At 28.6% G+C, this 12,959-nt stretch overlaps 1 protein-coding gene across 1 annotated transcript in view; it reads left to right on the plus strand.

Moving 5' to 3' along the window:
- LOC133785206 (zeaxanthin epoxidase, chloroplastic-like) overlaps positions 1-11,319 on the plus strand; it is a 45,538-nt gene extending 34,219 nt beyond the window's left edge. Inside the window, exons 4-9 of the mRNA XM_062224458.1 lie at positions 7,650-7,762; positions 8,226-8,325; positions 10,134-10,364; positions 10,566-10,657; positions 10,730-10,844; positions 11,209-11,319. Coding sequence (XP_062080442.1) covers positions 7,650-7,762; positions 8,226-8,325; positions 10,134-10,364; positions 10,566-10,657; positions 10,730-10,844; positions 11,209-11,319 — 762 coding nt within the window. The remainder of the gene's footprint in view (positions 1-7,649; positions 7,763-8,225; positions 8,326-10,133; positions 10,365-10,565; positions 10,658-10,729; positions 10,845-11,208) is intronic.
- The last annotated feature ends 1,640 nt before the right edge of the window (positions 11,320-12,959 follow it).

Here is a 12,959-nt window from a genome sequence, read left to right on the forward strand (position 1 = left end):
GGAATCCGGAACCCTTGAGGAAACTGAGTGTTGGAAATATTAGGAGCAAACGGCTCGAGCTCCTCATCAGAGTCCTCGTATCGACCATTCCCTCGTTCATTCTTTAAAAGCCTAAAGGCTTTTTCGAGCTGATCAATCCTTTCTTGGACTGGGTCCTTACGTGGTGTCTGGAATTGACAGTCATTGATCATGATCCCAGGCTCGCGCCTCCGTGAGGGATCTCTACACCCATTTAGGTGATTCCTTAGTTCCGGATTTGTCCGATCTCCCTTCCCCCTGCTCTGATTTAGATGATTCCGCAAGTCAGGATGATTCTAGCGACTTCCAGTATTTTTGCGACCTCGGTCGTGTCTACTGACGGACCTGGTCTCTCCGAACTCGTCACTGGTGAAACTCATTGATCGGTCATTTCGTGGTGGATTCTTCCCACGTCGCCTCGTCTCCGCAGTGCGAGACCGAGACGTCTGACTTCTCTCAGATGGTGCGCCTCTTCGCTCCCGGAATGTCTCCCTGTTTTCCTGCCTTTCCCCTATACACCCTTGATCCTGATTTTGATCAGGTTGAGCGTTTCTACGGGGGGGTGAAGGATATCTTACGGGAGACGGAGGGAACCGTATAGGCGACGGTGGTGGCCGCCCTTGCCTCGGCCTAGAGGGTCCAGAATTTGCCCGAGATGGGTCAGTCGCGTTCGGTGCACTACCAGGAACCTGAGTCCGAGCCTCGTCAGGAGCTCGGTTATTCTCAGTTCCTGCAGGCACTTCCACAGGTGGATTAGGCGGGACCCGAGCTCGGGTACTCCTCTGGGGCCTAGAAGGAGCAGATGGCTCTGCTGGTGCCGGAGGTTGAGTCGGCCTCCTTGTGGCAGCATCTTTCCGTGGACGTCCACGGGGCCTCCGGGGAGGAACATGCACGTCCCTCGGAGGAGGGACTTGGTTTTCGCGCGGAGGCGGGGGCTGAGCCACCTGCGCCTCTGCGGCCATCCTAGTCAACTCCTCATTCCGTTTGTTGGCTTCTGCCAGCAGCTGTTTCAGTTGCCGATTTTCTAGTTCTACAATAGGAACATAACGTTCATGATTGTAGTACATGTCCTCATCCCTTGATTGTGGAGGTGGTCCCCGGGAATCAGAGGACCCACTTCTTTCATCAGCATCCAGGTTCTCCATTGGTTGTTTTCCAGGACGCCTTGGGTAATTTTCTTCAGGAGTGTTCTGATTGTTTGCAGCCATGAATCTCTCAGAGATGAATGCTTAAGGCTCTCAATGAAAGCACCAAACTGTTGACGCCGTTTTTCGTCAATCAGATAAAAGAAGAGCACAAAAACAATGAATGACGATGGCCAAACGGAACAAACAAATCAAACACACGGTTTTTTACGTGGTTCAGCAGTTAAATCTGCCTAGTCCACGAGTCTCTGTTATTAATCTTAAGATTATCTCTGAACAATTCTTTAGTATGAATTCTCCAGAGTTTTCTCTCAAGGATCAGAATTTCGGTCCATTACAATGGGGCATGGCTTCTCTATTTATAGAGAAGGATGCAGAATACTATCCCACATATTTTGGGTAGTTAGTCTTTTATGAATAAAATAAATAGCTTTAAATGCCTTTAATCAGATAAAAAAGGAAACGTCCCTGAAGACCAGGAAACGCATAACTGACTAATTAATATCCCACGATTCTTGGGGATTTACATCAATAAATGAGGATTACATCTCATGTTTGCAATACTTGTAGATATTCAAGGTGGTTATAGCGTATCTCCAAGGCTTTAGCATCTCAGGTTTCACGTCATTGTGCGAGCCACTGACATCTCCCGAGCTAACATTGCTTTCGAGATAGTACATCGAGCTCAAGATCCCTGCTCCGAAGTTGTTCCTGAAGATGAGGGTGTTCCTCGGAGCTACCTTTCGAGATCGAGATCATTTCGAGGTCACCACATTCGAGATCATACATCGTACTTCTCAGACTCGATATACCATCCTTGAGCATCCCCCAATCCTTGCGAGACCATTTGTTGCGAACTCAGCTTTCGAGGTCACATTCACTATGGCTCGAAATCTGGGTATAACACTTGATAAAATCCCCTATCGAATACATGTGCTTCGACAACAGGTAAAATTTCAAGCCTGTTATTTATGCAGCTGACACACGGACACCTAATTCTTCCATCAGAATCCTTATATTCCGAGGCCATCCTCAAAAAAGATTGTAGACCATTCCAATATTCTTGACAAGCACGATTTCTCAATGTTGTCCAAGTCTTGTCAATCGCCATCTAAAGTGTTACAAGAGTCTGTGAGTTTTAGTAATGTGAATAGGAATGGATAACAAAAAAATTTGTTATGATTTTTTAAATCTTATGCAATATTATAATATCTTATGTTATTTTATGATGTTTTATTATATAATTTTATTCAAATTAAAAAAAATTCATTTCATTATTTTATTGTTAATACTTTAAACTTATCATTTCTGTGCCGATATCCCTGTTATCGATGGTTGTAGTCAACAACCATCAATCACAAGCATACCGGGACAGAAAAAATAAATTATTATAAGATATGTAGTAATTTTTAATTAATCATTATTAATTGTAAAAAATTTTATTAAATTAATTTTTTAATTTCTATATTAAAATAATTTAATAATAGTTAATATTATTAATTAGATAACATTAACTATTAAATTATATAATTAATAATATTAACTATTTAATTAATCATTATTAATTTTTAAGATTTGTATTAAATTAAATTAAATTATTCAATTAGATAATGTTATTTAATAAAAAATTAAATTAAATTATTTAATTAAATAATGTTGAATCAAACTTTTATTAATTAAAAAATTAAAAAATAAATTATTATAAGATATGTAGTAATTTTTAATTAATCATTATTAATTGTAAAAATTTTTATTAAATAAATTTTTTAATTTCTATATTAAAATAATTTAATAATAGTTAATATTATTAATTAGATAACATTAACTATTAAATTATATAATTAATAATATTAACTATTTAATTAATCATTATTAATATTTAAGATTTGTATTAAATTAAATTAAATTATTCAATTAGATAATGTTATTCAATAAAAAATTAAATTAAATTATTTAATTAAATAATGTTGAATCAAACTTTTATTAATTAAAAAATTAAAAAATTAAAAAATAAATTATTATAAGATATGTAGTAATTTTTAATTAATCATTATTAATTGTAAAAAAATTTATTAAATAAATTTTTTAATTTCTATATTAAAATAATTTAATAATAGTTAATATTATTAATTAGATAACATTAACTATTAAATTATATAATTAATAATATTAACTATTTAATTAATCATTATTAATTTTTAAGATTTGTATTAAATTAAATTAAATTATTCAATTAGATAATGTTATTCAATAAAAAAATAAATTAAATTATTTAATTAAATAATGTTGAATCAAAATTTTATTATTTAATTAATTAAAAAATTAAAAATAAATTATTATAAGATATGTAGTAATTTTTAATTAATCATTATTAATTGTAAAAAACTTCTATTAAATTTTTTTTTTAATTTCTATATTAAAATAATTTAATATTAGTTAAAATTAGATAATAATATTTAATAAATAAATTAAAATAATTTATTATTTATTTAATTAATCATTATTAATTTTAAAGACTTATTAAATTAAATTATTTAATTAAATAATGTTGAATCAAACTTTTATTATTTAATTAATTAAAAAATTAAAAAATAAATTATTATAAGATATGTAGTAATTTTTAATTAATCATTATTAATTGTAAAAAATTTTATTAAATAAATTTTTTAATTTCTATATTAAAATAATTTAATAATAGTTAATATTATTAATTAGATAACATTAACTATTAAATTATATAATTAACAATATTAACTATTTAATTAATCATTATTAATTTTTAAGATTTGTATTAAATTAAATTAAATTATTCAATTAGATAATGTTATTCAATAAAAAATTAAATTAAATTATTTAATTAAATAATGTTGAATCAAAATTTTATTATTTAATTAATTAAACTAAGAAAAAAACTACTAGAAAGAAGCAATTAAACTAAGAAACATAAAAGATTCTTATTTTTTTAATCCCTATATATGAAAAAGTTCAAAGAAATCACCCAATATATATATTATATATATGAATCAATATATATATGTATATATGAAAAAGTTCAAAGAAATCACCCAATCACACAAATTTAATATATATATATATAAAAGTTACCTGGATCTTCGAGATCTTTGCCCCTAAATACTTTAAATACCAATGAAAGCCAGATGCAAGTTCAACTCCAGTAGTCCCTTTGACTCTGAAAAAAACGTGAGATAAAGCCTTAAATCAGGGTGCATACTCACTGTATAGCAGATAGTCTATTGTGACAAAATGTTACATAAAAAATTTAAATTGAAAATTTGATACTCACTGTATAGCAGATAGTCTATTGAAATTTGATTACTTCTCCTAGAGACGAAGCATTCGAGAGAAATCTATAAAACCCATTTCAGAATCAGATTAATTACATAAACTACTGCTGACATACTCTTTATGACATTTCCTCAATTAACAAGCAGTGTCGTGTTCACATACAAATGTTGCCTACAAAGACATCAAAAAGCAGAGAGATTTCTGAGAAGGTAGAACTGGTTTGTACAAACTTGTTCTTGCGGTCACCCCTCGACAAAATAAACCGTTCTCCAAGTTTCGAGAAGACTTCCAGCACCTAACACTTCAAAGATCGATTCAAAAACTGTGAGGGAAGGCTAAAAACATGAACTGGGAATTGTAACATACATTAGAAGAAAGATACCATGCATGATGACAAGAACATCAGGTAAACTACGTAGACAAAAATTAGAAAACCAAATCAAACCATAAAACAAACAAAATGATAACAGCAATTAAAGATTGTACCTTGGATACAATCTTGAAGACAAAACTGGCGAGAGAAAACCAGCGAGAGATCTGTGAGAGACAGAGGGAGTTTTCGGACGGAGGAACGTTGAAGAAGAAGAAGAAGAAGAAGGCTGAAAAAAGGCTCTATATACCATTATTACCGGCGGGTTTCCGCCGGTATTACAACATTATCGGCGGGTCTCCGCCGGTAATACCACAACGCCGGCGGGTCCCGCCGCATTTAATCCGCCGGTAATGCACTATTACCGGCGGGCCCGCCGCTATTAACCGCCGGTAATAATTTTGAAACCGTTCCCGGGCATTGTATTAGCGGCGGACAATCCGCCTCTAATAACTGGAAAGTCCGCCGCTAATAAAAAAAAAATATATTTTATTTTGATTTTTCCATTATTAGCGGCGGACCCAGTACTCCGCCGCTAATATATTGAACATTACCGGCGGACTTATTCCGCCGGTAATATTTCCGCCTCTAAAAACTCTTTTTCTTGTAGTGTCATTTACCGTGGAACTTTGTGTACTTAGCTACTATAGAAGATTGATTGATTGAAAGACTGATATTCTCATACTTCAAAGAGATTAAAGAATCCTCAGGAAACACATAAACACTAATAATAAATGGATCGTCTATATATATATACTACTGCCATTTTTTTTTTTCTCATCACTTGTTGTAGGCACAAATGCCACTTATAAGTCTTAATTAAACTCAAAATAATACTACAAAACCGAAGTTATTATAACCATTTGTATTTATATTTTGGGAGTTTTTTTTTTATATATATGGTTTATTTAAAATTTAATTTATAAAAATACTGCTCTACATATTACTAATTTTCTTAAATTAACATTTGGAAAAAGTCCTGTAATATATGGTATTTTAAATAATTAAGTTTCCAACTTTACAACTAAATTATCTCATTTTCTTTTTATGATTTATCTGTTAACTTAAATATTTATATGAGAATCGAAAAACTAAATATATTTGAAAACTTTTTTTAAAAAAAAAATAGACATATTGACAAATTGAAATTCCTATAAAAATATTTAAATTACAAAAAAACAGTAATAAGAGGTGTTTCTACTTAATTTTTTGTATGACAGTTATAGTTTTAATGTTGGTTTTGATATCAAAACCGTCCTCAAAAACAATGTTTTAAAGTTTTTTTTACATCAGTAATGCTTTTAACGTGAATTTTTATATCAAAACTGATTTTAAAGGTCCTCCTAATAATAAAACTACCTGCTCACATGTGTAGCTCTCGAGAAGTTACGCGAAATAAAAAAATAATTGCATCATTTGAATATCCAAGCATAAAGTAATGATGTTTTAAAATTTTACATTTTTAATAACTTTTACTTCGATCGGTTGTACCTAAATAAAAATGTCAAAACTTTTAACGTTGTAACTAAACTGACGTCATTGTAGCCTTTAAAGTCTTATATACTCAAAAGTTACCGTGAAACCCTAAAACAATCTTTGTTTGAGAAATGAATATTGATCACGAGATCAACACGTTAATTATTTTAAATTTTTTGTTTCTCTTTAAATGTATAATTGTTCATCTATGTATTGGAACTTTTTATATTTTAACTCTTTAGCTACTTTATTATTGGTATTGGAATTTTTATATTATTTGTGTTTAATTATTTTCTCTAATACTTGCTGTTACTATTTGGTGTAGTGTTATTATGATGAAAAACGATATTTCTTGGATGAATAATTGTTTATACAAGTAAAACATTTTATATTTGAAGATATATTGTTATTGGTATATAAAATTTTTATATTTGAATTTGCGTTCCCTACTATTTTGTCGTTTAGTGTATTATGACGATGAAAAAAAATGATAATTTGGATAAATAATCGTTTTTGTAAGTATTAGTTATTTACATTTGATGTCTATAGCAACGTTACTATTGGAATTAGAATTTCACATTTGAATTTTTCTATCAATTATTTTTTTTAATAACAAACCTTTATAATTATCACTCCAATGTCTAAAAAACACACTTTGTGGGAGCAGGCTCAACCTTATCATTATCTGTATTCCAATCCCTTCTATGTCTCTATTCTTGGCCCCGACCTTCAATAAATCTTCGGTCAATATTATGGTTTGATAATATAATATTATTAAAATATTAAAAATCAAAATAACTTTAAAATAAAAACTAATTAAATAAAACTAATATTCATATATTATAATATTAAAATAGTAATTTGCTAAAAAACATATTTAATAATATGTAATATTAAAAATATAATTAAACTATTTTACTACACCATTAAGAATTTTGAACCAGCACCATAAATATATTTTACAGCACAATTATTACTGATCATAGTTGCATAAATTATAGCTATCGCAAACTAACTGTAGAAAGTATAAGTAGAGACAAAATTGAATGAAATCTTGACGCTCATCTTCACCAAATTCAAAATTTCATCAATAAAATATGTTTATAAAGGTTGGTTGTAACAAAACCAACTCAGCTATGGTGAAAGCAAATTATATATAATCCCCTCAAAAAAAAAAATCTAGAAACAAATTATGTTATGCAATATGCGTATCCTTATGTACAAAGACATGTAAAAAAATTAACAAAAAATCTAAAATGAAATAAAAAACAATGAAATTTAAAATTGAAGTGAAAATATAATAGCTCAGTTGAATATTGTGTTTCCTATTTCAGGTACGTTCGAAAATGTTTGGAAAACAAGAAGCCAGCTATTCCAATTTTACCTGCTATAGTGGTCTAACAGAGATTGCCCCAGATCATATTCCTGAAACTACTAGCACTGTTGGGTATTTAATTACTTAATTAATTATCTTATTTAAAGATTAAATATTATACACTAATTAATAATTAAGTAATTGATATATAAAGGGCATGGTTGGTTGCACCGGTGCAACCATTTGACTATTTTGGCACTTAAATAATCTTTTTTTATAATTTTTTTTATGATGGGTACATTGTTGTCATTTAAGACATCCTACAAATTTTAAAAAAATCCCGAGTAGTTTATAGTACTGAAAACAATATTCAAAAAGTTAAATTTTACACCCACATATAAAAAATAGGCACACGTGCAACAACCTTGTTTTTGACCCTGTAAATTATTCAGAATTTTTTGAAAATTTGATAAATATTTAACTACAATATACATTATTATAAAAAAAATTAAATTATTTAATTGCTGAAATACTCTACATGCTGCACCAAAGTGCTCCCCTATATATATTTATATTTTGCTATTTTGGTATGAAGGTATCAAGCATTTTTGGGATGCAATCAATATTTTGTTTTATGCGATGTTGGAGAAGGAAGGATGCAATGGTATGCATTCATTAAGGAGCCTCCTCTTACTGTGAATAGCTCTTCCAAAGGTATATTTATACTAATGTATACTCTCCCACCTATAAATATAGAAGTTAGTTGTATATACTCTGACAAGAAACCAAAACTAGACCAAAATATACAAACAAAGAACGTAAGAAACTTATTGTTGCCTTTGTAACAATTGATTCTAATGAAGAAAAAAATGTAACAACTAATTAAATAAGAGAAATGATTATTTTCATAATATTTAATACCTAATAATATAATATGTTGTCATACTATGTTCATGATACATATACAGGGAAAGACTACGATGTTGACAGTGTTTTGTCAACACCGGCATTGACAAAAGTTGGTTTCGGCATGTGGATAGTTATAAATTCTAATTGTTCATTATCACAGTGTATATTGTAGTTATTTATAACATCCCATAAATTTTCAAGAAATTCTGAATAAGTTACAGTGCTGAAAACAAGGATAAAACAGCTTGTTGCATGCTTGCACTAAAAAATAAGCACGCGTGGAAAATTTGACTATTTTGTTGAACCTTGTTTTCGGCACCGTAAATTATTCGAAATTTCTTGAAAATTTGTGGGATGTTATAAATGACTACAATATGCACGGTGATAGTGAACAATTAGACTTTATAACTATCCACATACCGAAACTAAATTTTTTCAATACTAATATTGACAAAACACTATCAACACCGTAGTATTTCTGTATACATATATATTGTCGAGTTTTTCTTGTATAAAATCATTATCCGTTTCAATGGGCTTCGTGCGATCATGTTGCATAGGATTATTGGAAATGTTAATGGCAGTTTTATTGTCACAATACAATTTCTAGGAATAAGCATTACTTTAACTTTTAAATTTAAGCATTCTAATGATAGCCTTATAGACAGAGCTCACACTTTCCATGAGTCATTGTTCTACGTTCAGCTTAATTAACACTACTACAAAAGCCACCACGAATTATTTTTATGCACGTTTTTTTAGTTTTATTTAGAAAATTTATTGATTATTTTTATTATATTTTTGTGATTGTCGTATAAATTTTAAATAAATAAACAATATTATATATAAAAAAATAGCATACACATATTAAAAGAAAAATAAAATCAAAATATTGTATATGGGTTGTTTTTTAAAAAAAAATAATATTATAAGATTTTAGATCCCAAACTACCTTATTCAAGATACACACGACAATTATATATAATGTAAATATAATCAAAATATTTGAACACACGATACTTATATATACAATATAAATATAATATTTATTGTTATTTAATATGAATAAATTTATATAAGTTCGATTAAGTAATTAAAAAAAAATAACATGTTTTCTTTTTAAATATAAATAATAAAAAATTTAATAAAAATTAAGATTATGAATTCTATATTATAATAATAATAATATTTTATAAAATTTGAATTTTTATTAATATAATTATTAAATATTTTGTCTTGTATCAAATATTATTATAATAATGATATTTTTTAATATTTAAATTTATATTAATATAATTACTAAATATTTATTCCATTGAACTTTCATAAAAATTAGAATTATGCATTATATATTATTATAATAATATTGTATAACATTTGAATTTATATAAACATAATTATTAAATATCGAAGTATATATACACATTTTTATATAGAAAATATAAATATAACATTTCTATTTTATGCGAGCATTGAAATATATATGTAATATGAGTAATTTTTCCTTATGAATAGTCGACTACAAGGTAATTTTTCCTTATGTTTTGGTTGTTAAGCTATCAATCATTTATTTTTAATATAACTAATTATGAAGACACTGATTAAAGGGAACAAAAAGAAGAGGTTGTTGGATGTGTTTGGGAACTGGTGTGATAGAGTGATTGCTGCAATTTCGATAACTGAAGAAGAAATGATAATCGAAAGAGGCATATACGACAGAGATATGATTTATAAGTCATGGGGCATTGGACGAGTCACTTTGTTAGGTGATGCTGCTCATCCCATGCAACCTAATCTTGGCTTAGGCGGTTGCATGGCAATTGAAGTACGTGTTTTTACTTATCTCAATTTTCACTACTAACACTTAAATACTATATATTATTAGGGTTTTGTTGAGAATAAAAGATTTCATTTATTTTATTTTTCCTTTATCTTCAAAAAATTCACAATTTATTGAAAATATATATAGGTGTGTAATGTGTTATTTGGTTAAGTACTTTTTTTTTCTTGTATGTTGTATTTGTAGGATTGTTACCACCTTATACTCGAGCTTGGTCGTGTTTCTGAAAATGGTTTTAATGTTCATATGTCAGATGAAATCATATCCGCACTTAGAAGGTATATATGGCATAATTTTGATTAATAATAGAAGAAATTGATTTTGACGAGCTTTTGTCTCAATATAATCAGATACGAGAAGAAAAGAATGTTCCGTGTGGGTATATTGCACGAAGTTAGCAGAACAGCATCAAAAATGCTTTCCCAATACCATTCTTATATCGAGTTCAAAGTAGGACCTCTATCTGTAAGTGCTCAAAATCTAATATACTTTTAATAAAAAAAATGCTACAAACAAACACAAAATTTGTACTTAAAATTAAAATTGTTACTAAGTGATATGTCAATTTTAAATAATGAATAATATATATATTTATACAGGTAACTTCACTAAGAACAAATGTTAAAGTGTATATTGATAAATTTGATGCATCTTATTATGTCAGTATTTATTATAATAAGTTATATTTTATAACATATTTTATTAACTTGTATTTACACATAAATATATAATATTTTAGTAAATATCAATACCAAATGTACTATATAATTTGGGGTACCAAAGGTACTTACTCTTTTAATAAATATTTCATAATTTTTTTTTCTTGTAGACTGTTCTTTCAACTCTGCAGATAACACACCCTGCAATTCCTGTGGCTAGAGCAATCATGCAGCTGTTTTCGGCACCATTTATGGACTGGGCAATAACAGGTCATGGGTGAGAAATCTATATTTTTTGAATAACAAGAAATCCTTCATAATTTCATGTGCCAAATAGAAACTAAATCAACATATTATATAATAATTTTATCCGAAAATAGAGAAACACGAGATACGACAAAAATAATATAAAATATCAATTCTAAAACAAAATAATAGAAACTTTGTATTGCAAACATAACCAAAAATACAAAGTAACAATTAGGGTGATCAACAGACCTGCCTACTCCTACTTATTGATTCAATGTAATCAAATTTAATTAGTGAAAATTAGATACCCAATTAAAATTGAATTAGATGTCATAGGATGTATTCAAATTAAATTGGACTAATTAGTAGACAATATTGTCAAAATTTAAATTACACTTCATAGTAACCTCTTTCTATATATATATTTAATATTGCAATTTATTATATTTTCTTCCTTTATTCAATCTTCTCAAATCTTTGGAAACGGGGTATGGTATAGCTCTAGTTTACACACATAATGTGAAAGTTATAGCTCTAGTTTTTTTTTACATGACGATATTATTTCTAGTAGACATTTTGTACATTTTCAGAAAATTTAGAATAATTTAGGGTGCCGAAAATAGGGTATATACTTCTACTTCCATCACGCGCAATATTCTATCTGGACTGTTGTGGGCTCTGATTTTAGCACCCTAAACTATTCTAAATTTCACAAAAATACACAAGATGCCTACTTTAACTATAATGAATGTCTAAAAAAACTGAGATTATAACTTCCGCATGTGCATAAACTGGAGCATGCAGTACAATATCATATAAAAAGAGTGCAATACTATAGTCGCTCCCAAATCTTTTATCATTTATGAATCAGTGATCAACTATGATTTTCATATGATGTTTGTTTTTGTAGGTTACCTTTAAAAAAAGAGACCAAACAAAAATTTCACACAAGCGGAATCACATATAAAGGAGTTTGTGAGTAACAAAACGAGACAAAATTACGTGCACAATCCATAACCTACACGAAGTAAAAGAAGATTTTGAGGGGTGTTTCCAAGAAGAAAATTTTAGATACATACAAAATTAGGAATTGCAACAAAATTATGCAAGAATCCTCACCTAACAAGGTTATGTTAGAATTTTTATATGGGTTACATTAATAAAATATGAGTTGATGAATAGCTTTTTTTTTTTTGTTGCTGATTTTGTCTTTACCATTTAAGTTATTTTATAAGTAATGGGCTTATCATCTATAAAAGTCTAGTTAAAGTAGAAGTGTATACTTTCTAGTTTCTTGAAGTTTTTGATAAGGAAATCCAGTCAAACTAGAGTTTTCTAGGTAGGTCATCTCCCTAACTTTATACATACATATTATTTCATCACACATGTATAGTTGGATAATCTGTCATGACAGAGATCTAGAAAGAAATACTTAGTAGGTTAGTACTGTACAACCAAATAAGATTATCTCAATGGATCAATTAGGTATGTTTTCTATTGTTCAACTATTCATAGTGTTCTAAATTACATGCAATATAATGAATTGTATTCTATGTTTTATTTAAAATGTGGTATCAAGAGCCAATTATATGTAATTTAGAAACAATTATTTACATTTATCCATACACTATAAAAAACAAGGGCTATATCGAGAACAAAAGTCGTCAGTAGA

The sequence above is a fragment of the Humulus lupulus genome, chromosome 6 (genome assembly GCF_963169125.1).
Source record: "Humulus lupulus chromosome 6, drHumLupu1.1, whole genome shotgun sequence".
In the NCBI taxonomy this organism is placed as follows: domain Eukaryota; kingdom Viridiplantae; phylum Streptophyta; class Magnoliopsida; order Rosales; family Cannabaceae; genus Humulus; species Humulus lupulus.